This window comes from Colias eurytheme, chromosome 3 (assembly GCF_061535395.1).
Source record: "Colias eurytheme isolate Ceu_HAF_F1 chromosome 3, ilColEury1 Martin Lab GWU primary, whole genome shotgun sequence".
In the NCBI taxonomy this organism is placed as follows: domain Eukaryota; kingdom Metazoa; phylum Arthropoda; class Insecta; order Lepidoptera; family Pieridae; genus Colias; species Colias eurytheme.
Genome location: NC_142982.1, coordinates 657,399 through 683,436, shown reverse-complemented (window position 1 = coordinate 683,436; position 26,038 = coordinate 657,399). Strand labels below are relative to the sequence as shown.

The window sequence follows — 26,038 nt, the reverse complement described above, 5'->3', positions numbered from 1 at the left end:
GTACGGCCGAAGATCGTACTGGGAACTTATGCAAATATTATTGAGACCTCTCAACGTCCACAAATCCAGACGAATTGGTTTTACCCTGCATGCATATTCAAAACTTCTAAAGCTAATGCTAGACAAGATAAATAGCGCTCGCGCCAGAAACGTGACAGCGCGATAACATCCCAAACAAATCAATCGAGTCTTTCCTTGCATGTGTGCACACAAACACACACACAGCAAGGAGGCGGAACTGAAGTGCAGATATAAATAATTTGGAGTAATTAGTGCACTTGGCAGCACACCAAGGCGCGACCTTCACCCGCCCGACGTTTCGCTTTTAACGCGCGTCACCGATCGTCAGATGCATCATACACACGTAACTCATCAATTATTTATTTTATTATTCTAAATATATTGTCGGAAACACTTTACATTTTTTTGGGATGTTGTGTTAAAGATGCAACCAAAATTATTGTAGATTGTAGAGCTGTTAATAAATTTTATTTAAATAACAATATGCAATTGTGTTTAAAGTTATTATAATTCATGAAATACTTAACCAAATTAGCATGTATTTACTGTTTGTGTACACATAAAAGGTACTAACTGACAAATATAATAAAGTATGTTCTGTTGTTTGCGTTTCTTTCTTGAACAGTACGAAACTACGAAGACAGTGCTTTTTTCAAATTCATTATTAAAATTACAATTCGCTTTTTTATTTGTATATCAACATGAATAAGGCAAAAAAATGTTCATCATCTGTTTTCTTATAAAATCAATGTGACAAACCACCTCAGACAAATGAAAACTACCATCTATCCAGACCTTCTATACCAAAACTAACCAAACATCTCAACACAGATAGCCAACAATAACCACCACCAGGAAGCGATCACCGCACGGAACCCGGCGGCACACCCGTTTAGTCACTTATCGTAGACGCGACATTGCGAGCCACAATAGATAACCGTAGCTCCCCACACCCGGTTCAGTCTTATACAATAGTCTAGATCGGTGATAACTTCCGTGCTGTACACTGATCAGCCGGTTGTTTTCATGTACTGATCTTTGGAACAACAGGATAACACTGACGACTTACTCTGTGGTTTCCTCTAAACTGAGCTTGATTTTTTAATTTTTGCATATGAAACTAGTATACCTTGTCACAATATTACCTACTTAAGAGTTAAGACTAATTAGCTTTGATAACGGCAAAATATTATGCCAACCGGTCCTCCGCCAAATATCAAAACATATGACGCCACGTCACGCGCTAGCACTACGCTAAGCCAAAACTTAATAGACTATTGCATGCGTACATCATGGCTTATCTCGATGGGATGCTGCGCGAGATCGCCTGCCAGAGAGAGGAATGTAATTCCTTAGTCTGTTTGGTGGCTGCAGCGGTTGACAGGCGGAAGCGACAGCGGTTGCTGGTTGACACATCATAAAGTGCATAATTATTTGAAAAATTACGATGCCAAAAGATTTTATTTCTCCTTGAAAATATCATTAAACATATTCTTCGATATATTAACTTCATATTTTTCGTATGAAATTTTAATCTGATCCTTAGCAGGAAAGTCTTCTATCATAAGTCAGACTTTCTTACAGCTTTAACCATTTCCGGCCAAGTCATCTGACTTCATCAAAGGAGCCAGCGTTTTCTATAAGTTCAAGTGATCTTCTTCGTAGCTTTACTTTACTAAAAGTAGCTAATTGCACGCCTCATAAGCGAAGCGTTGAGGTGGGTACTACTGTCACTTCGCGCAAAACATCTGATTTTTCAAACTTAAAATGTCTTTATGTATCATACATTGCACTTGTAAGATAATACATACACACACATATTAAGAAAAAACACTATTTTTAACATTCATGATATTTTTGATGTCATTTTTGTTATTTAAACTAGTTAAAAAACAGTTTAAAAAAGTTCTGTCTTGGACGTCCGTGTGTCTGTATGTGCGGAGGATTTTCTTGTTAACACGATAGCGACCGAAATACTTTACTAATCGAGTCTTTTTTTTTCTCTTACGCTTGAGTATGCTCAGGAATAGAACCCTTTCATTTTTCAGGGTCTGATTCGATGTGGTTTAATTGTTATTAAATAAACAAAAATAATAATTAATAAATAATTATTAAAAAAAAATTATGAGGCGTGCACTTTTGGATTTTCCAAACTGTTTTCATATTATCGCTACCGCTACCTCCACAACACAAACACAAAGCGATTACGTGTCTCGCTCGACTAGCCGGGGATTTAGCCGAGCCTGCGTACGTGAATGCTTTGACAAGATTAAGATAAAAGCGAATAAAGATCTCTGTGCGAGCGGATTGCGAAGTCATACTATTTCTTTGAGCCGGAGCAATATAAAAGAAGCTATTTCTGACACTTGATTTGGGACGAACAAATCTATCGCAATATTGGGAAACACTTCTCAATACATATTCATAAATGCTTCAAAGCATTACATAGTTGTTAACCGTTTCGCAATTTTATCCGACACACAGTTAATAATAACAATTAAGGTTATGGTTAATGTAAAATTAATGCATTTCATATCACAATAACAGCGAAATACATAACATATATTGATAAACAAATAAGGTTAACGCAAATTATATGCAACATAAATTTAAATTTAATATCGCTCAGTTTTATCGCTATCGCACACACTACCACTCGCTTGCCTGGATTGGTCACTCACACACTCACACTGATACTCTCTAAAGATGTACCTAACTAATGGTATTTCAAAACGAATCTAGTAATTTTTTAGATAAAATCTTAACAATGAAACAAAAAGCATTCCTCTTTAAATAATATTAGTTTAGAGTGCACACACAATCAGTACAATGACGTCAACGTGTTGCAGATAAACCCTGAGTGAGGCTCAAGCTAAATTATCACCTGCTTGACGTTAAACACATTACAAAAACTACAGCAAGGCACACATTTCCGATAATAAATTAGATGCATATGATTTCAACGAAACTATCAATCGACGAATAGGAATTAACTAAATTAGTAGAATAAACTGACATCATCCCTATTGGTTAGGGAGCCAGGTGCAAATTTGGTTAACTATTTCCTCTCAAGAGATAATTCGTCAGACGCATGAGAGTATAGTATTATAAAGCCTCGTGAACGTCAGCTGGCGCTCGGTTGGGGGGGTGCCTCCCACGCACATAGGAAAAAAAAATACATTCATTCATTCATTTCCTCTCAGCTAAAAATTTGTCAAATTGTAGCTAACCCAATATCTCAACGAAAAAAAATAGTCAGCTGGTTACAACATGGTGTATTATACGTCATATGTCTCGAACATGAAAGTTAAATTTAAAGAAAAAATTATTTTCCGTTATTTCCTCTCAAACAAAAATTTACCTGATGATACCTTATATGTAACTGTGGATAAATATATATGTCAGCTGGCTGTATCTTGGTGGAAAAACCGTCAGCTGATACGGGAGGCTACAACCGCTCTTCCCCCCAACCGAGCTCCAGCTGACGTTCACGAGGCTTCATAATACTATACTTTGATGCATTTTACTAATTACCGCTTGAGAGGAACTTGGTCATAAAATCTGCTGCTGGCTCCCGGACCATATTAAATGATCATAATGCAGTGATTAACTTGTATTATTTAAACGCAATATTCCTCTGTAAAATTACACCTCAACATTATCACACATCGATCATCCATTCATAGACCACTACCGAAAATATTAAACACCAACCTGCTCGAATGATCCTGAAAGTTTCCACCGTCCTGCAGCCGGACCTTCGCGAACAGCACCGCTGCCACAAACGGCACCTCGGTCAGCTCCTCGAGGCACACTTGCACGCCGAACTTGTAGCGCTTCTTCTTCATTATGAACGCCATGCTGCCACCATCCGGTGGGTATGACCACGTCACCGCACTAACACGTACACCGACACTAACACACTTCACACACACACGCGCACGACACACGGCGTAGCTGGCTGCTCACCGCGGATCAGCATGACGGCTGATGTTTGACCTGTAAAAAAATGAGGGTAGTTAGATAAAAGCGAATAAATTATGGTAAATAGCCTGACCTAGAGGATAATGTATAGAGAATGTTATAATATTGTGTGTGTTACGAGTATTTTGGTTGTTAAGAGCTATGGATCAGGAAATATTGTGTTTGATTGACATTTGCTATAGGGATATCGATCAATACGATTAAGTTAATTGATGTAAGTAATTGATATTGGTCTATAATATCTTATCCTTTATTTATCTGCACGAGATTTCTTTCGAGAACTCGAAATAACAAAGTAATGATACATGATCATACAGTTCAACAATTACGTTCAACCACAGTAGCAGTATATTCTTGACTTATGAGTAATATTTCTACTAATGGCGTAAATAATTAAACAAATGAGATCTTTAACAATGTGAGACGTCACAAGGCAGGATATACATATTTTAAATATACCTAAGCATAACTTAAACAACGAAACTAAAATAACTTCCAAAAGCAACACCCTAAAACTATTACGCACAGCCCTTACAATGCGATACGCTCCAAAACCTTTGACGCGCAGCCCTAAAACCAAACGTAAGTCAATGCTGAGCTTGCGCAACCTGCCCGCTCGGGGAGCACGCGAAGGCCGATCCCAATCGCGAGTAATCACCGCAATTACAACAGATTCTACTCTCCCCAGACGGTAATTACATCCTTTTGGCAAACTTGATTAACATGGAAGGAACCCTTGATTGATGAGCCTTTTATTTTATTTTTTATATTAAATCTACATACCTATTTTTTTCATTATTTTTGAAGTAAAACTTCTTTAGGCGCGTTGAGAGTAAAATTTCATCATGACAATGCCGTCACGTCATGGAATAAGGCGACGATTTTGTAATCTTTGAATCTTGCCAAAGATGTCTCACTTCTGACACGTGTGCTCGGCACAAATGCTCTCTTTTTTCATAATAAAACTAACTAAAGAACATTAATCAACAATGATAGATCATTAATACAATGTTTACATTAATACCATTTTTCACGTGGCATCCTCAAAAACTGGTCTTACAAGATCGATTAAACAAGTGACCAAAGAAAAAAAGTCTTAAAATACCAATTTACAAACAATTTCCTCACTTGGTAATCAATGAAACTCGATTAAAAACAACTCCTACGATAAAAGTTATTTAGTGCTGTTTCCAATACTTTCGATACAACATAATCCAAAGTCTATGAGCCGTGAGGGCGAAAGTTTTTCGTGAACTTATTTACGAGTCTCTTGATACTTCAATAGTATATTTAAAACGTAATCGTTTGTATAATTAAATCTATTGTATCTGTTTGTAGAAATTCAGACATTTATTTACGATTTCTAAAAGATATTCAGTCTAACTTATTAAAACTTTAGTCAATTAGCAAAGAGTTTAGAAAATAGATGAACAATCAGAACTAGAATTTAGCTGATCATCTTAACAATCTAAACAATGAAACTTCCAGATGACTGGACCAAGACTCTAATAATCAAAACATGCTTTCATGCATACAGTCAGAAATAAAAATAAGAACCTTTTCAAGCCAGTTCATGAAAGTTAAAAACTATTCAGTTTACTAAACCGTCAGAAGCGATTAGCGTGTAATTAGATCAATATCTTGAGTTGCAAATAGCAATAAATAACTTGCAATCAGCACTGATTGTTATGTTTTATACTTTCAACTAAATTAGCTACTTGAACTCGAGGATATACATTTTAACTTACGACTTAACAGTCTTAAAAATCGGATATAATTTTCAACATTTTTTGTGAACAATAGAAGAAGTGTTGTAGATTTAAGCTACCTCGACAATTTCACTTCCATTTATCATTACTTAGTTAAATTAAGTCGACCAAATTTTCCCATCGCATTTTCATCGACATAAATTCCTCCCAATCTCAAGAAAGGCCGCCATAATCCTAAGTACTTGAAGAACAAAAGGTATTTATAAATTTCAGTACAGACGATGTATACGGTTTCGACACCGCTCAATGTACCTCATTTTCATGGAAAACACACAACTACAGTGTAGCGTAAGAGCTGACTTATATTATTAGGCTTTTGTTTGCGAAACTTCCTAGAACATGTAGCATGTAGAAAATGTAGCTTCGTTGTCTTCAGTCTTGAAGGTAAGGTAAAATAAAATTTGGAAAATCCAAAAGTGCACGACTCATAATGCTCATTTAATTATGAAATATAAAAAAAAATATATATATATAGATATACAGTCTTGTAGTTTTCGTTTTTTATTAATTGCAATCAAACGACACTGAATTAATTAATCATTCGCATTCAGTGACCTACAATCGTCGATTAGAATATTTAAAAAAAAAAATTTAACTCAAATGATGGATTTTTTCACAAGTTATAGTGTTTTCAGGTTTCACACATGACGGACAGGAAAATTTTTTGACCTATTTCGGTGTTTTTTTCCAATTCTATTGAAGTAAATTTTTATGGGATTAATCTCCATTAAATTATCTCGACAATAGTATGCAAAATATCTTGATTCCGTGAACTAACAAGGCTATAATAATAAGAATAGCTGCAAAAATGAGGCGAAAAAAATTTTTCGATCGTAAAGCACTGTCTGATGCTTCGCATCATGAGTCGTGCAATACTATTTGGAATATGTTTACAGTTTAAATTAAACTAATATAAACAAACTCATAGCTATCCTACAGAGATTTTAAAAATTAATCAGTGTTCGTTTTATCTATGTTATCAAACAGAACCTTCAAGTCAAACACGAATTGTTACTATTACGAACTTATACCTTTACGGAACCAAAAACTTTCAAATCACGTCACTTTCCAACAAAAAAAGCCACATCTACCAGTCCTCAAGCTTCCTCCTTTCACAATACTTCCACAAAGTACGGTCTCGATCACAGGCTCTCGGCCTACAATCTCGCATCTAAAGAATCGAGATCATACAACGTATATCCGATATAAAACAGGCAGTCATTTCGCGTAATACCGTACCTACTTGGCAGAGTGCCAGCCGCTAACCGTTACGGGGGATTGTTCTTGAGAGGGCAAGGGGGGGTAGCGGGGAAGGGGAAGGGGTAAAGTGAGGGGAAAGGGGACTTAATTGTCAATTAATTAAGCCTCGCTATCATAATGGGGACACGTTTTAGTGCATCGATAGGAGATGCATTAGCGCCGCTGATGTAAGAGGTCGTTAGCTTTCAAATTTAACTTTAGTTTGATAGCGGTTAGGTTAAGTGTGTCTCACACGTGTTTATCGTTAATATGGGATAGAGAACCAAACATAAATTAAAATACGAGCACATAATTATAATATGTATCTACTGTTAACATAAAATAGTGATTGGCTTGTTGACTATCTTTTTTATTATAATAAAATACAAAGTAATTACCATAAATAGGGCAAACTATTATATCTACAGATGATATAAGTCCAAACATATACTATATTTTCATCTTCCTAGTTGTGCAATTACTAACTTTCATCAACACATACAAAATACGTATGCACTATGCAACAACAGTTATGACATTTCCTCTAATAAAAAGAAGCTAAGCGCAACAGTAATAAAAACTGAAAGTGTGATAATCTTTATTAATAGATTATGAAATTTCAAATCTTCCCACTGCTAGACTACCTACAATTAAATATAATAAACATTATTTACTTAAAATCCTACGCAATGTAGCCAAATTGTTCATGTTAAACACTCACATACACACATAACAAAACAATGTTTTTTTTCAATTCACATACACACACATGCAATCTTGACGTCATAACTTACGTTCAACTAAGTATATCCATACCAGTTTCAACAATTACTTCGAAACTATAGTAATTAATGGTCGTAAATTTTAACATAATAAAGACGTGAATGTTTTACCTAATAATGCGATTTTAAAAATATTATTTTCTCTTTCTTTTTATAATGTTTGTCAAGATTCATACTTCATAGTAATCCATGATGAGAATACTATTTTTAAACTTTAACAAACATAAGAATCGAATCTGTGTAGGTAACGTAGGTCGGTAACTCGGTAAGTATAATTATAATTCCTCACAAACAGTAAATCTTTAAAATGCACTTTTGAGAGACAAAAACAGCTTTTTATTTACTTGAAAACAACTTTAATACGACAGAATTAAAATAATGAATAGTTAATGCACATAAAATAACAATGAATAGTTTATATCTGACCATTAAATTTGATACCCAGTATTTACCTCATATCATTAAAAATGCTCAAAAAGAAAAGCATAAACAATTCCAACATCACATCGCGAGACTAAAAACTTTCTTTTTTGTGTTGCAATATTTACGTTATTATAAAGTGTAAATCTATGCTAATTTTCTTAAAATAGGACAAAATTCTGCTTTTTATAGGCAACATGTCTGAAGATTCGATTATTTATTTATTGATTTACCACGTGACAAATTAATATTTAAAATAATATCCAATAGGAAACTTTTGGTGACCCCTCTTTAAACTTTGAGAACCACAGCCCTTTCTTTAATTTCCTGTCAAATCAATATAGGAAAATCCAATTGGGAAAACTGTTCGATATAAATTATTATTATTTTTACCCCACGCTACTTATCTGTTTGTATGTATAATTAAAGTTATTAGAAGATAAATAGTTGTATACATGTTGATACATAATATATTCTGCATCAATAAATTTCCTAACTATTCATTTAAACTACAATTATTATACAAATTCTTTGAAAATATTAAAAAAAAAACCAAGTCGATGAGTTGTTATATAATGTAGGTGTATAAACTAACATAATATTTTGAAACTATGATATTAGTCCAATGTTTCAAAATATCTTACAAAATCAGATGAATCCTAAAACACAATTTCAGAATACTACTGTTATCATCAGTATAAGGAAATAAATTTATTCATTATTTTTCAAAATCGATGAAATACTTTAAATTTTTATCTCCAAGACTTATTTTATAACACAGAACACTGTAGAGTGTAGAGAATCTGAAATATGTAAATAAATTTGTATGACAAAGTGACTTCTAAACATACAAAAATATATCCACTTATAATAGACGAATTTGCAATTAAATCAAGCCATCATCATGTGTAGGTACCTATATTTAAATACCTCAATGAATAAATATATGACTTTAACAATTACTTATATACAGTTTAAACGTTTTATTTTCAACTTTAAGGAATTGTTTGCAAACAAACCGGGAAGAATTTAACAAGAAACATAAGTGTTACATTAAAAACTAGACACGTTTAAATAAAATCAAGAATACCTACAGCAGAATGTAGAATTGATCAGCATTATATTCAAATTATAGACTACAGGCCCGTGTTGAAAAAATTATGGGTCATTTGACCCACCAGGTGACCTATCTACACTCACCGGCACGGAATCTTGGCCACTTCAAATTTCTGCGAAAAATTACACTATTTCTTTTCTACTACAAAATTTAATAAAAATTTAATCAAAACTAGATAATTTAATGTTATTACAAACTTTTAGTAATAATTGGAAGTTTATAATAAGTTCTACCGCGCAGATATGAATTTAACAAGAATTTACGCTTTTTCTGTGAAATTTAAATGATTTCTTCAAAAATGCACAAAAATTAGGAAAAAGCGTTTACATCAAAAAATGAACCTTTTTAATATTGTATGTTTCCTTCTCTTGCCTTAAACACTGTTTGCATCCTTTCTGGCATACTCTAGAAGACATTTTTTGATGTCCTCTTGAGCTATAGTGTACCAAACGGCCCCAGCTGTATTTCTAAGCTCATCTACCGTTTGTGCTGGGTTAGAATCGAACTTTATGTTTTTTTTAAGCATGTCCCAGATGTGTTCTACTGGATTAAGATCCGGGATACGAGCTGGCCACTCCAATTTTTCAATAATAACCTCTTGAAGGTACTCTTATACGCATCGTACGACACGCGGATGTGCGTTATAGTGTATTAGTAGCAAATTTTCTTCACTGATAAGCCTGTATTAGGGCTGAACATGTTCCTGGAGATTTTACTCGGTGTACCTGATCAAATTTAAGCCATTATCTACGATAAATAACTCCGTGCGAGCATCGAAACTTATTTAACCCATACCATTATTGACCCTCCATGAAAAATCGCCGTTTGAGTTGTGGTGATGGGTGAAAACCTCTCTTCTCGTATCTTCTGTACTGACTCAAGGCTATCAGAAGCTCGTAAAGTGCATTGGCACTTATTTATGAACACCACACGAGCGCACTGGCTGTGGGTCCAGTTTTCATGTTCTCGCCCAAAACGAAGACGTGCTTCTCTGTGATGCCTGAGGAGTTCTGGACGGCGTGCTGGTCTACAAACCTTCAAATTAACTTCCTTTATTAGTCTTCTCACCGATTGTTCACTCACATTTATTGTCCTGGTGTTTTGGAGCCGGTAGCGTATCTCAAAAACTGTCAGAAAGCCATTTCTGAGTATATCTTGAACGATAAAGCGGTCTTCTTGAGCTGATGTGCACCTCACGCCTCCACTTCCTGGTCTGCACGTGTAGCTGCCAGTCTCCTAGTATCATCTCCATGCCTAGTTCATCGCTGATCATGGTACGTACTGTACATTAGGTACTTTATGTTGCGGCAGTCATTGGTCTAACATTGTGATGGCCTGTGCAGGTTGTTCAGATGTTAGCGGCATTTTTTATTGTTTGTTATGATCATTGACTACAGCACAACAATAACAATATCATAAAACGGCATAAACGATATCGAAAAAAGTTTAAAACGAACAATTCATAACTTCGGCTTAACCGCACAAATCACAAATTTCGACTATCTCTTAAAAAGTGGTAAAAGATTATTCTCAAACTTAATGATTTCTTAACATAAAATTAAAGAAGTAATATGTTAACATATCTGCATACAAAAAAATCGTGAAAAGCACTTCAAACCTTTTTTTATCGGCAAATTTGTAAGTGGCCAAGTTTCCGTGCCGGTGAGTGTAGAACGATATAAGAGCATAAAATAATAAGATTCAGCACTATGACGTCACTTGTAAGCTGTCCACCTGAGTGCAGATGAGAATTCGAAAGTTCAGGTAGAGATTTTCTCCCCTTGTCTCCATGATTTTTGTACGGCGTTGCGGAATAATTGATTAAAAGTAGTATAGAAATAGTATGACACAGATGCCGTACAAAATCAAATGACCAAATTTACCCCAGCAACTGTCGAAAAATAAAAATAAATGCCGACTTTGTGGACCACCATTTTTGTACGGCATCTGTGTCATACTATTTCTATACTGCTTTTAAGCCATTATTCCGCAACGCCGTACAAAAATCATGGAGACAAGGGGAGAAAATCTCCACCTGAACTTTCGAATTCTCATCTGCACTCAGGTGGACAGCTTACAAGTGACGTCATAGTGCTGAATCTTATTATTTTATGCTCTTATATCATTCTAGATAGGTCACCTGGTGGGTCAAATGACCCATAATTTTTTCAACATGGGCCTGTAGTCTATTACCTAATCTAAACCAACTAGTAAAATATATTTAGACAATCTCGGAATCTCCCCATTTCTGTATCTAAAAACAACTACGTTATCTACCAAGAAATCCTTATCGAACCACATTCTAATGTAGGTACTAGGTACTAACAACTGAAGTAAACCACAATTTTCAGTACGCACAAACAAAAACTCGCGTCGTGGCACTGCGACCTCGGCGCACGCGACGATGCGCGTTGATTGCGTCACCATCTACAGGTGTACTTACTGAATTGGACCAATCACAAGACTTGTTTGTAACACGCATTATGTGTATAATTAGAGAAGTCCAGAGGAGCAGGAGTAAGTAAAAACAAAAACACTAATGAGGTATGAGTGTTATTAGAAAATTACGATGGAGCAGAAATTACAAGTTTTGCAAAGAAATGTCAATAACAGTAATAAGTTTCTATCACGAAAAACAAATAGCCGAGGGTCGAGTAATGCCTTCTTATGCCTAAGAAATCTAGACCATGATGAACACGAAAACAGGAAGAATTGTAGGTGGAATTGATAGCACAACATTTTTTGGATATAGGTCTTATAAATGTAGGTACCTACGTTTAGCAAAACACTAGTTAGAAATTTGAAAATCCTAATAATCCTGTACTACTTATAGATTTCCTACAAAGTCGGAACCCTACAAATAGCTCACTTAACTTTAATATACACCCCGGGGCGGAAAAAACAATCTAATAATAGACACTTACCTACTCAGCTCCAATTACCAAACCTACGTAAGGTTAGGAGGAAAACCCCGAACCCGAGCTTAAATTATCCCTATTCAATTTACGTTTGTCCCTATTTCTAGCTATAAATCAAAACGACTGACGCAGTATGAATTATATTGCCTTGACAAAGAAGCATAAAACTTGCTACGATTTATTACATCAGACCTCTTCATCCTTACTCTATACCAACTAAAGAGTAAATAGCTATCAATACATAACATTTTCTCCATATTCCAATTGACTTTAGGAGTAGGTACGCTTGGAAATATAAACCCGCCTACCTAGTTATTATATTATTAATACAATTATTATTACGTTATCATATCGTCATCAGCAAATGGAAGAGTCCTTCATAGATATCACACACGAAAACGAACTATAAGTATCTACGTCTAGTCGAATACAAAGTTATTATTACCAAAACAACCGTGAACTACAATTTCGCGCTTCAGGAGCATACCAAAACTTTCTTAATCAACTCCCAAATTAAAACATTACCTTACTTTTGCGTAGTTACATTCCTTTTCTTTTGTCTTGAATATATATTGATATCTTATCGTATTAAGGAGTTTTATTTCAAGCCATTTCCTAATAACATAACAATAAAACTTAACCCTTTAGTTAAAAACACACAAGACGGTATTTATAAATCAACTTGATTTGAATGATGGATGTTATTTTTAGTCTGTGGACGAAAACGAAAAACCTTAATTGGTTTCCTAAAAACTTAGTTGATGCTTTTATCGATCTCACGCAAATGTACTTTATTAAAAGTTAAATCCTCGTAAAAAATTGCAGGAAAATAGTAAGATATTGGAAGCAATAAATTATAAAACAACATGTTGGAATATAATCTTTCAACGACAATTTAATACTGTTATTAAAGAGCATGTTGTTATTTATGAACTTTGAGTATGAAAAACCTATCTCTTTTAGTATGAAAAACAGAAGATATCTATGTATTTGCTAGCTAAATATGCAGTCACGTCAGCAAATATGTATTATGTGCTTATTTTTGTTGTGATGAGACAAAAAGTAACAGAGCCTACAGCCGATGCGTTTGAAGACTTAGGATACTTTGTAAATTCAACCAGATCACAGTTAAATATCAATAACAAGATATTTACACAGTTGCACAATTTACTTGTTTCAAATATCGATTAGCAGCTGTCACTAAACCAAAAACTATTTACCAATAAAAAACGCTACCACAAAAACACATTACGAAAACTCCGAATCACGAAGCGAAGACGCACAAAAAAGCCGCGAAAAATTAGCCGAGTACCGACAACTGACCGTCACGCCACCGCGCCGGTTGATGACCGAAATTGTTTCGCCGACAAAAACTCGCCTACTAACGCGACTCGACGGTCGGTGAGATACGGTCACGGTTTCTTTAAAGTACGAAAATCGACAAATGTGAGTCGGTCACGCGTGCTTTGGTTCCGTATCAAATCAACTGATCGACGGATAAGCGACGCCAACTTTTCATTGTACACGTTTTCTGCTTTATACAGTTCCCCATTTGATAAGGTTAGGTTAAGATGCCCTTTTCATTTGGCGATAATGTTAAACTAAAAATATTCCAAAACACAAACTGAAAAATAATAAATCTAAAGTAAATACCGATTTTCTCTAAATTCGAAATAATTTCCTGACATACCCATTAGACCGCTGGTTATCAGGAAAAATCGTGACTCGAAATTACGGAACTCTGAAAAGTTTTTATTTCACGGCCAAATTTAAGGCGCTTGTTTTACTGAATTCACGATTATAAAGCAGAAGATAATAACAAAAACTGACATGGCAAAAAATAAACCAAAAAATGTTCTAAATAAGGGGTTCTTATGAGATTACTATTTCTACTAGTTCTGTAGCAGTTAGAGCAAATATAAAATTTCAAAAGAAACTTAAAATCAAGCCATGTCCAATCGAAACCAAAAAATTACTAGATAAGCGACAGATTTCTGAATTGTTAGTGAAACTGTGATGAAACGTAGCAAATATCCACATATCCACTATACCTATGAACAGGTACAATTTTTTGTAAATATTATAAAGATGAAAGACTTCACTCAACGAACGAATGAACTCAACCTCAATCGATTTATAAACTCTTTCACCATTAGGCTACACACAGGCCATCACGAGCCGCTAGTCCTATAAATTGTACAACATGACTAATTAATAATTATTATCAATATATAGTGTAACAGTCACGAGGCGCGAGTACATTCGAGGGAAGTATCGCATGTCACACACACACACACACAACAAACACGTAAACATGTTATGCACCGTCACGCACCAGCGGACAATAGTTTTTCACAATAACGTAGAAATTGCGAAATACCTGAAACTATCGTACTTGTAAGAGATGTCATGTTTTCCATTCTAACATAATTAAAATAGCACCAGGTAGGTGCATTGGTTTAATCCATCTCTAATGGACTCTAAATTGTCTTAAATTACAGAAGTACATTCACGAAATAGAACTATATTGTCAATTTTGAGAAAAACAAACACTGCACTCTATTTATTTTCGCTATTAATTAGTTTCGCCTCAAATTTATCTACACTATGAGCTACTTGTCCAAAATATAGAACAATAAACGCACCTCCACCACATCTGCCAATAAAAACTAGAAATTTGAAAATTGTTAAAACATTTACAGTACCTACAACAAAATCCTTCCCAATTACACAACACACTACTGCACTCAAAAAAATCAGACTTTGCATCCATAATGAACATCTGATAACCGAGCCCATTAAGCCCTACCGATTGCAGAACGGACCACTTGCTCCCGACCGAACATCTGTTACGAACATATGGGCATTGCAGTTGCCACACACTTAGCACCGTGGGAACATTTCATATGCTTGATTTTAATTAATTATCCTTGATTAGGTCGAAAGCGGTTGAGGATTTTCATAAAAATCCCTTTTATTAGAAGTCAGATGTAAAGCACCTGTCACTTTGAGAATATATTTTAATGTATCAGTTAATTATGTGGGACACATATAGTCTGGGATACATCGTCCATTTTTGCAAGTGATTACTATCAAGCTAATTTTTCGTGAATAGCTTTATTTTGATGAGATGCCCAATAATTTCATGTACGAAACTCTCGATTGTGGTAGCTACCAGAGGAAACAAGGATAAAATATTTTGATTTGATGGTTCTCAAATATTAATTACCAACTGAATGTTTTTTTTTTGTTCAATCTCAAGATAATTATCTAAATTATTCGAAAAAATATTTTTCCTACAAAATCTATGGTTTGATCAAAGAGTCCCCCTTTCCAATGTGTATCGATAACGAAGTCATCATAAATGATTACTAACCAGCTGATTTTTTTATTTTCACTTATTTAATACTTGTATAATTCAACGGACATATTGTCCTACAAATTGCGTAATAAATATTTGAGAACCGTCAAATCAAAAATTTTTATCCTTGTTACCTCTGTAAGCTACCACAATCGAGAGTTTCGTACATGAAATTATTGGGCATCTCATCAAAATAAAGCTACTCACGAAAAATTAGCTTGATAGTAATCACTTGCAAAAATGGGCGATGTATCCCGGACTAATAACAGACCTCTTTTTCAGTTCTATAGGACAAGGATTCTTATTCTTAGTATCTGCCAGGGAAAGAAAAAAGCGAAACTAATAACTACCCAATTGAAACGACTTCTAGTTTCGAAAACACTCCCCACTTACGCGACATACGTATAAAACAATACAATTTTTTATAAGTCTCATCTTTTTAGTAAATATTATTTCTAATTACAACGTCTTTCATCTCTTATTAGCATACAATTAGTATTTCAAACACAAACGTTCAAATATCCTTGTTTTCACAGCGAAATTAACAAAGAACGATAGGTAATGCACTCGTAAATAAAATTAAACTTCAAATACGTTTATCAAAGCATTATCAGATACTGCCATAATAAAACACTTGTCGTTGTTATCATAAGTGCCTATTATGACGTCAATTAACAATATCTCTATTTCGTTCACTACGTTCAATTACAAATACATTATCTTACGTTTCACCTGGTAACAAACATTTAACAACGTAAGCACTTCTCAGTAACTATAATATTAAAAGAGATAATAAATATAATTGTATTAGAGCTAGTTATAAATAAGTAGAGAACCATTTAAACTCGACGGACATTTTTAAAGGCGGAAAATGAATTGCCATTCTGTTATTTGTTTCTTAAAAATGCAACGAAATAATCTGACATGGCAAAAAAGCCACAAGTTAACTCGAAAGTTTTGATCGAATACTAACTTAAACAATAAAGCAAATCGATCAAAATAAAGAAGTAAATAACTTTTCATTTAGAGTGTATTGTGTAACTAGGAAATAATCATTTCTCGAATAAAAAAAATAATAAAACTCAAACGTATACAAATACCATTAATCATATCGATAAATAATAGTTTTCGAATGTTACGATTAAGATTAAATGACAGTAAATTCGATAACTTTATCGATTTACAATTAATTTGCTACGATAGCATTCTAAATAATAACGATGATTCAGATTAAATGATTTTACGAGCATAGAAAATTGGGAATTACCTTGTTTATCATGTAGGCGACTGATAACATGAGATTAAATGGAAATTCTATTTAATGTTTGCAAAAAGTATAATACCTACGTGCATTGTTTGTTCCTGGTGATATTTCTGAAATTAAGTATGAGTCAACTCGCCTTAATGTTCCAGTCTTGAAATTGTTCAATATCTTCAAGTTAAGACAATTTTTAAGAAACGAATCATTCCATCATCATCAAGAAATGACTACTTCAATTTCTGTCTCAGACATTTCATGAGGGTTTACCGCGGAACTGATAAAAACTTTAGGCCATAACCCGCAAAATGCGGGTAGGTACTTGGAAATGGTATATCGTTAAGTTTATTGATTTTACAATATGCTGGTCATCCTTTCCTTTTCATTCCTAAAGCATCTACTTAAAAATTGTAATGTTTTTTTTAATTTTATCGCAAATAAATGTATCTAACGAGCAAGAAGCATAAGATTTCATATTACTGCTCAAAATAGCATCGACTTCGTAGGTCAGGGAAATAGTTTACTAGTAATTTGGATCCGAAATTGAAGTAAGCAGATAACAGACTGACAAACTTGGATGCCGATTTCCTTTTAGACTATCTATAGATACAGATAAATCCAAGGCTAATTGTACCAGAACCATTGACAATAATCAGAATTTCTTTAACATTCGATTTCACTCTTTTATCTCTGCCCACCTTAGATATTATGATAAATGGCCAAGTCTAGATTATATATATCCGGGTCAATGTATTCTTAATGTTTTTCGACTGTAGGTACATCTGCAGTTGAGTTCATCGCTTTGCAAGTAAATTTATTTTAAAATACATTATCATGGTAATTGTATTTTAAAACATCTGCTTTACATTTTATAAATTTGCTAGTTTCTAGCACTTATTTAAACATTAATCTTAAGTGGAATATTCCATTTTCCGAAGTAATGACGGGACACTATAGTTAAAACTTTTCCCATCCATTTAAGAAGTTGCCAGAAGAAACTTGGAAACAGTATAATTTAACATTATATCAAAAATTTCGACATCTTCGAACTTTCTCTCTTGAAATTTTGCGATATCACATTACAAACGTTTGAAAAATTTAGGCTATGCACTCAGGAATCCTTTGAAAAATGTTCATTCCGTCGTTTCTGATCACTTTTTACATACTCAGATATTCTCAAAATTACAAACTTTACTTGAATAGATAAGTGTAGTTTTTATAGGTGGGTCACAGTCTGACTCTTATAAAGAGCTGTTGCCATGTCCAAAACATTAGGCATGCCTTAGCTCGTTGCTCGGTACACTAAACACTAATTGGTGCATGTGTGCAAACTGTTGTAGTGCGTTGACCCGAAACACGCAAGTGGACAGTGTCGTGACGTCAGCTTTGTCGGCGTGAGGGACCCACAATCAAGACTAGCAGCCTTATAAAACATTGCAAGAATAATTTTAGCATAAATATTATAGAAGATTCTAGATTTGTCAATAAAAAACATTAAATCGATAACGATGAAGTTATAGGCTTGTATTTTTTTGTACGATGGGGTAAATGCCGAAGATATAACCTTGATATCCAACAATGCAATATGTATTACACAGTACACTATATTTTATATCGTTGAAAAGATATTTGCGCATTCTAAAATAATTGCTGCATCTATCTATCGTATTGTTATAAGCAATAACATAATACTCAACATTCCTACATCCTTTATATTCTCTTATTTAATGCTCTTATTACACATTTATGAAAACAGATTTGATTCCAATTCATGACAATTGATAAAACTGAAGCTCAAAGGACGAAACCTTTATCGTCCCTTTTCACCTTGAAAACCTGACCCACAACACCACCTAAATCACCACGTCGTCCATTAATTTACTGAACGCATTTTTAAAGTCGCACACCTAGAGACAAATTGAATTGACCTCAAGATTAGACCGACCCAAACACGCCATGCCAACATGCGTTTTAACTGTTTACTGATGAACCGGTTTCCGCCAAGTTATTTGGGTATTTCCTATAGACTTCTGATCAGAAACGATAAGCGTGATGTACAATTTCAAATGTTGTAAGATGTTTTTAGTACAAGGTTCTTCTTATCCCCTTTAGTTTTGCAACATAAAATTAGTTCACTTCGAATAGCAACCAATAAAAAAGACTTCTGCACTCAGCAGCATACGTTATCGATTTAAAAATTAATAACGCTATAGAAAGCTTTTGATAAAAAAATCCGGATTACAAAAAATCAACCCATGCTTACGCCCAAATTCCCTACAAAATGAAATCGAAACACCTTGTAATCCTGAACCAATAGACCTTTTATACCCAAGATAGGGAAAACAGATTTAGCGCCTAGATCCACTCGAAAACAACAACAAAGTAACAGAGTACAATCGAGGTCACTCACGGGGCTAACCGCATCTGAACTAGTTTCACCCGCCGGCCGCACTTGTGTAACGGTCACTCACAATTTGCATCCAACAATAGTCAACTCACCAAAATATGTATGAGTAAGTAAACGAAAACTTGATTTTAGAGATTAGACTTTTATCAATTGTAATAGTCCGGGATCCATCGCCCATTTTTGCAAGTGATTACTATCAAGGTAATGTTTCGTGAGTAGCTTTATTTTGATGAGATGCCCAATAATTTCATGTATGAAACTCTCGATTGTGGTAGCTACCAGAGGAAACAAGGATAAAATATTTTGATTTGATGGTTCTCAAATATTAATTACTAACTGAATGTTTTTTTTGTTCAATCTCAAGATAATTATCTAAATTATTCGAAAAAATATTTGTCCTACAAAATCTATGGTTTGATCAAAAAGTCCCCCTTTCCAATGTGTATCGATAACGAAGTCATCATAAATGATTGATGATCATCATGATGACCAGCTGATTTTTTTATTTTCACTTATTTAATACTTTTATAATTCAACAGACATATTGTCCTACAAATTGCGTAATAAATATTTGAGAACCGTCAAATCAAAAATTTTTATCCTTGTTACCTCTGTAAGCTACCACAATCGAGAGTTTCGTACATGAAATTATTGGGCATCTCATCAAAATAAAGCTACTCACGAAAAATTAGCTTGATAGTAATCACTTGCAAAAATGGGCGATGGATCCCGGACTATAATGCATAAAGGTGAGATAGACATTATCAAGCATTAAATAACACACTTTAAAAAAGTACATGCACATGCTGTATCTAACCTTGACTATTAAAAAAAAATCCAACAAATCATTAAAAGTTCTTCCAAGAATATCAATTAAAGAAACATAAAGTACAAAGAACAGAGAACATTTAATTAATTGATATGACAGAGGTACCACAAATCTTCGTTGCGATGTTCACATGCATTTATCTCCTAACCCCAAAGGTCAAGCGATCCAACACGACGTCTGGCACTACACACAATAATACCGTTACGTCTGTGTTTACAATACAAACATATGTTTAAACTGCAGACTTGTATCACGTAACCATTTTCGAACTACATTTTAAAGACGTCTTTGTTATGGTTATTATTTATTTAAATTTTTGGTTAATAAAGATTAAATTCGGTAGTAGGTACATGGACAATATGTTATTTATTCTTAAACGTTTAAGATTGCCGAATTGCCGAAATATCAGATTCATAAACACAATACTATCTCAATTCAAAAAGCAAGAAAACAAAGTTTATTGGCACACAACAACAACAAAGGATATTCCACCAAGTGTAAACCAATCAACACGTGTCCTTACATCTGACCAAAGTCAGTTTCATCAACACACTACAATATCACATTCCCGAAATACGCCCACAGAATTTCAGGCAGTCTAGACAACTCCACAAGAGTAACAAATAGATAGAACGATCTATATAAAGGACGAGAAGAGGGTAGAGGCCGTCGTCCTCGCGATCCGTGTCAACACGCATTCAGACCAAGGACACACGCACAATAAAAACAGGCCGGCTCCAGATAATACTGCCTTGGGAACTTATTCAGTGGGCTATAAATCTTATGCTGATGGCCCGTTCTAATAATGCTAAACGATTAGTTTTGCTTACGGATTGCCCTGTTTGTACTCGCGTCCGTTAGAAGATATGTGAAAATCTACGCAATCGCTTGTAATGGTAACAAAGAAAAGAAGATGAAAAACAGGATTAACATTTAATAACAAAAGAGGAAAACCATTAAAACACCCTGGTCACATGCAACACTAAAAGGCTGCGAAATTTAAAGATAAGCAAAACGGACATTTTCCTCAATCGATTCCAATAACGATCTGTCCTTGCGTAACAGTTATACAAAATCAATAAGGACATTTGTCCATTTATAAATGGCATGAAACCATATGAATGGCATGAACCATGAAGCCGGTAGCGACAAACGAGCAATAATTATTAGCATCAGATGTGGCACTGACTTTGACCGTCGTCCGTCTGTCTACACGGCAAGGCCAGCTCAGCTCAGCATGACGGTCTCATACGTTCGCCATATTTACACGCCGGAAATATATTGTTTAGCAACCTACTCGTATTACTAGAACTTGCAATGGAATCCGATAGAAATAAGGTTAAATGCTATATGCAATATAAATGTTTGGATTGTTTATTTATTCCTAGATTCCTTCTAGAGAAGATTGATTTTCGACAAACTGAATTAATAGCTAAAATAAGTGATATTATTTTGCCTGTTATATGCAGATTCATACATTAGAAGAAATAGACAATTTCTTTCGACTATTCTAAAACTGCTCAGAGGTGAAAATCCCAGGAGAACCATTAATTCTCGTAAACACACCCTACCACCTTAATTGAGAAAACAATACCGCGACCCTAAGGCACCCAAAGCTATAACGGAGTGTTAATAAACAGCAACAAATTTCAATCAAAACCTTGACTAATCTAGTTTACGGCCGAACCACTGGCAATAATTGCGGAAATAAACGGCCGTAATTAAAAAATTCTCCATCTCAATTTGAATCCAAATTATTGCGTTTAAAGTAGCATGATTTTTCATAATTATTTACCCACGAGTTGTTACGTCAAATTACGCGCTAATTGAACCTTGTTTTCATTCCATACTAATCAGACAAGATGTTTGCCGAAATTTATTTTAAACTCGGCGTAGTAATTATGTTATTCGTGAACATATAAGGTTCTTCAAGATTCTTTTTAATTGGAGAAAGTAAACGAGCGAAAGGTAAGCGACATACGCATACCATAAATATTAAAAGGTTTATTGTCAGTCTTATACGGAATTATATCCATACTAGAGGTCCACCCCGGCTTCGCCCGTGGTACATATTTCGCAATAAAAGGTAGCCTATGTCCTTTCTCGGGTATCAAAATATCTCCATACCAAATTTCATGAAAATTGGTTAAGTAGTTTAGGCGTGATTAACAGACAGACAGACAGAGTTACTTTCGCATTTATAATATTAGTATGGATTTGGATGAAATTATAGTACGCATAGAAAAGAGGTAGAAGAAAATGGTCTAACAGACGAAATAGGATGACATTATATTAATTTTTAATGACCTAAGGATGTCCTTATTCATCTGAACAGTGCTTAAGCCTTAAGCCAGGGAGCCATAAAGCCAATACCAAAGCAAACGAATCAAGACGATCACGAGGCGCAATCACAAGGGGAGCTCATTCAACCAGACATATCAACTCGATATGAGATACAAGTATCGTTCGCAAACAATCCTCTCCACTTGTTTGCACATCGCTAAACGCGCATTGTGACGTGCAAATATAGTGCAAACATCGCGACCATTGTTCGAGCTCGTTTGTTGTTTATTTTCAAAAACCATCGATGTTTAAAGTTAGTTCGGTTTTACGAGGGCATTGTTTTTTGTTTGCTTTTGTTAAGGGCTTTCCAATCAGCTCTGATTGTTGATTAGTGTGGCATTTTTAGGACACGCGAGAGCCTGGCCGGAATATTTCTCCAGTTACATAGGCAGGTGTAAGCTACGAGCTCTTTATTGAACAAACAAAAATTTCATAATAATCAAGTCACGCGACCTGAATGATGTAAATGTTGTAACAATTTCATAAATTAATATGTAATACTAATATCGTTATATTGACTCAGATCACCTGCTCTTTTTCAGGAGGGACTGTTCTATCACAAAGAACTAATCTGCAGCACTTTTGCGATTATTTTAGATAAGGCTCGAGAAAGAACATATCAAATGTACCTCAAATATACATAATAATATTTATACCATAATTACAAAATGATACAAACACGTCTACTGTCACACACATATAAATTCTTATCAGCTGATAACAATGCAAGAGTAGAGTGGTTGAACTGATATAATACTGCGCGACCCTGCCCCGCTTACAGCGTCATATTTGTGTCAAGTTCTTGTGTTTAAAAACTGGCGGTATTGCAACATTTCTATCAAGGACCTAATAAACGTTGGCTAATAATTATTCGAGAATTTTAACACAACGCATTTTTATTACTAACCGCTCATTTCCATTCGTAAACCAAATTCTGACACCGATTTTTTTTGGATTGGACAACAAAACATTTGTTTGTAGAATTCATAAATATGTAAATTATAAGTTAATCAGTTAATCAGTTTAAACAATATTTCGGTATACTAAGCAGTTATTGTAAGGAGAGTTAGGAATGTTCCTGCTACAATTCTACATCGATTTTAAACACATCCAAAAATAGCAACAGCTGCATTCCCATCATCAAAATCACAAAGCAAACTAACACCGGCGAGTGTATCCATGCTTATACAGCCATCAACACCCCTATACATCTGAAGAACGGCATGAGGCCACAGTTTAAAAACAATCTAATTACCATGAGGCCACTGCAGATTAACACAAAAGTCATCTAGTTCAGAATAAAGATAATACAAATCTTTTGTACAATGAGCTCATCGACTGAGTATCCAACTTACGTCAGCTTAGTTAACGCGGCATTATGTGAAATTTTTCACCAATTACATCCATTAGGCGAAATTATTTCGGTCCAAAAGATTCCATTGTGTTCCAATGATGCTCGGTTTTACCAAGCTCGCTTATAGTGTCATTTAATTTCACAGACTACGAATGTACTTTGCTTTGAGTCACATTTTTTGTTGGTCATTACGTATGCATATTTAATATTATTTAACGTTAATTACAGAACGCGAAGAAGGTAAATTTCTATGAATGTGGATGTGGATTCATTGTGTAATTCTGTTATGAGCGTTTATATGAAATTTATGCTTATCATCTTTTTGGAGGACCGTTTTTAAAACTGAATTTGGAAGAATAGTCAACTAGACTACAGGCCCGTGTTGAAAAAATTATGGGTCATTTGACCCACCAGGTGACCTATCTAGAACGATATAAGAGCATAAAATAATAAGATTCAGCACTATGACGTCACTTGTAAGCTGTCCAACTGAGTGCAGATGAGAATTCGAAAGTTCAGGTAGAGAGTTTTTCGCCTTGTCTCCATGATTTTTGTACGGCGTTGAAGGAGCCGTGGGTTATGTCGGATTCTTACCGACTAAAACCCCACTGTGTTCCGTCGAGCCGCTTTAATGATGGGGCCGCGGGTATTTGTTAGAATTCTTCCGCGACCCGCTATTAAGTACCTACTAAAATTATGAATTGCTTAATAAAAACAAACTCAGAAAGATCAAAGAATTTTTCCCTGTGGAAAATGGACAACAAACATTGCACAAATTTATCTACAATTCAAAACATTTTCTGGTGAAGTTGTCACTTGCACGCCTCGCTTTGGTGTCCCGAACAGTCGCGGTTAAGCGGAAATGAAAAATTATTTTCTTTTAACGAAACATAACATAAAAGAGCGGAAGTAGTTAATATTTTTTTGGCTCGATATCATTATTTTTTAACAAAAAGTCTAAATCGCTTAGAAATTGTCAGAACTAGATAAAATTTAACGTTGAAATATGTAGTTACCAATCCGGAGACACAAGCTTTCAAATTGGAAAGCAAACATCCAAATTGGTTCACCCAGTCAAAATTTGAGGTTTGTTACCTCTTTGTTACTCAAATAAAAAATACGTACGAACAGAGACCTCCTTTTTTCAAGTCGCTTGAAAATCTAACACGTTTTCAGTCGATTCATTCCCTTACTTAGACATTTACAAACATAATGAAAACGAAAACAATTAGAGTGCGACATACGTGACTTTCGATAAATATTTTTCAGTTACATAACTCGATGTAGGTGTGTCTAATGTGTATTATTGGATGCCCCACTGACTTACAAAACGGCAATGCACATGCACATGACGTGATTAAATCATTATTTATTTCAAACAATTTTTGATCCATACTGATTACGACAATTTAATTGTACATATTTAATTATGCTTCCCTCTAGGGCTTGATAATTAACAGCAAATTTAAATTTCTTTAGTTCATTTCATTGGAAATATAAATAAATGGAGAAGGCCGTATACTGTCACGTTAAGGTTTCCCCTAATCTATCCAACACAAAATTTTTCGCTTTCAACCATTCGTTCCTAAACCCTAAGATTAACGCGTGCAACCTTAGGTACAACAGAACTCATCAACTTCCAATACCTATTAGCACCTACATAAATCTCCACAAATTCCTCACAATTATCATGCACAGCACATGCCGTTGGTCAACAGCACCTTTGTATCAGGGCTCACCCTTGAGCCGCCGCGGCCGACCTCCGCAGCCTTGTGCACGTTGAATACACAGGCGCGGTCCGTTACGTAACAATATTGTTAATTTAAAAGAAACACGCAAAATAAACTATTGATGAGGTTGTGGAAACACGCCCTTTTTATTGAAGTGAAACTTCTTTATCGGGGTTGGAAAAAAATTTAGTGTAACACTTTTTCGTTACGCGTGACATTTTTCCGTTACCCGCCATCTTTTTCTTGAAAAATAAGGTCATAAAGAAGTTTCACTTCTTACGTGTGTATACGCACACATTTTTTTGTCTATCTGTACAAAATTGTAAAGTTGCTGTGTAGGCTTTAAAATCTCAAAAATACTCTCTGTCTCCCATAAATTCGAATTGAAAATGATCTCCTTTTTATAAAGACCAGACTCTATAAATGTATATTCTCGGCAATATAACCGTTTCTTAGGTATCAAAAATCGATTTAAAATCAATGCAAAAGTATGTTTTATTGATACA

At 34.6% G+C, this 26,038-nt stretch overlaps 1 protein-coding gene across 4 annotated transcripts in view; it reads right to left on the bottom strand.

Annotated features, from left to right (window-relative positions):
- LOC149909287 (uncharacterized) overlaps positions 1 to 26,038 on the bottom strand; it is an 81,084-nt gene that overhangs the window by 40,508 nt on the left and 14,538 nt on the right. For 3 of the 4 annotated variants that reach the window (XM_090119029.1, XM_090119023.1, XM_090119008.1), the window contains exon 2: positions 3,736 to 4,020. In XM_090119029.1, coding sequence (XP_089975155.1) covers positions 3,736 to 3,881 — 146 coding nt within the window. In that variant the 5' untranslated portion in view covers positions 3,882 to 4,020. Of the gene's footprint in view, positions 1 to 3,735; positions 4,021 to 13,470; positions 13,564 to 26,038 lie in introns of those variants that run through there. The other variant, XM_090119015.1, reaches the window with a different exon arrangement.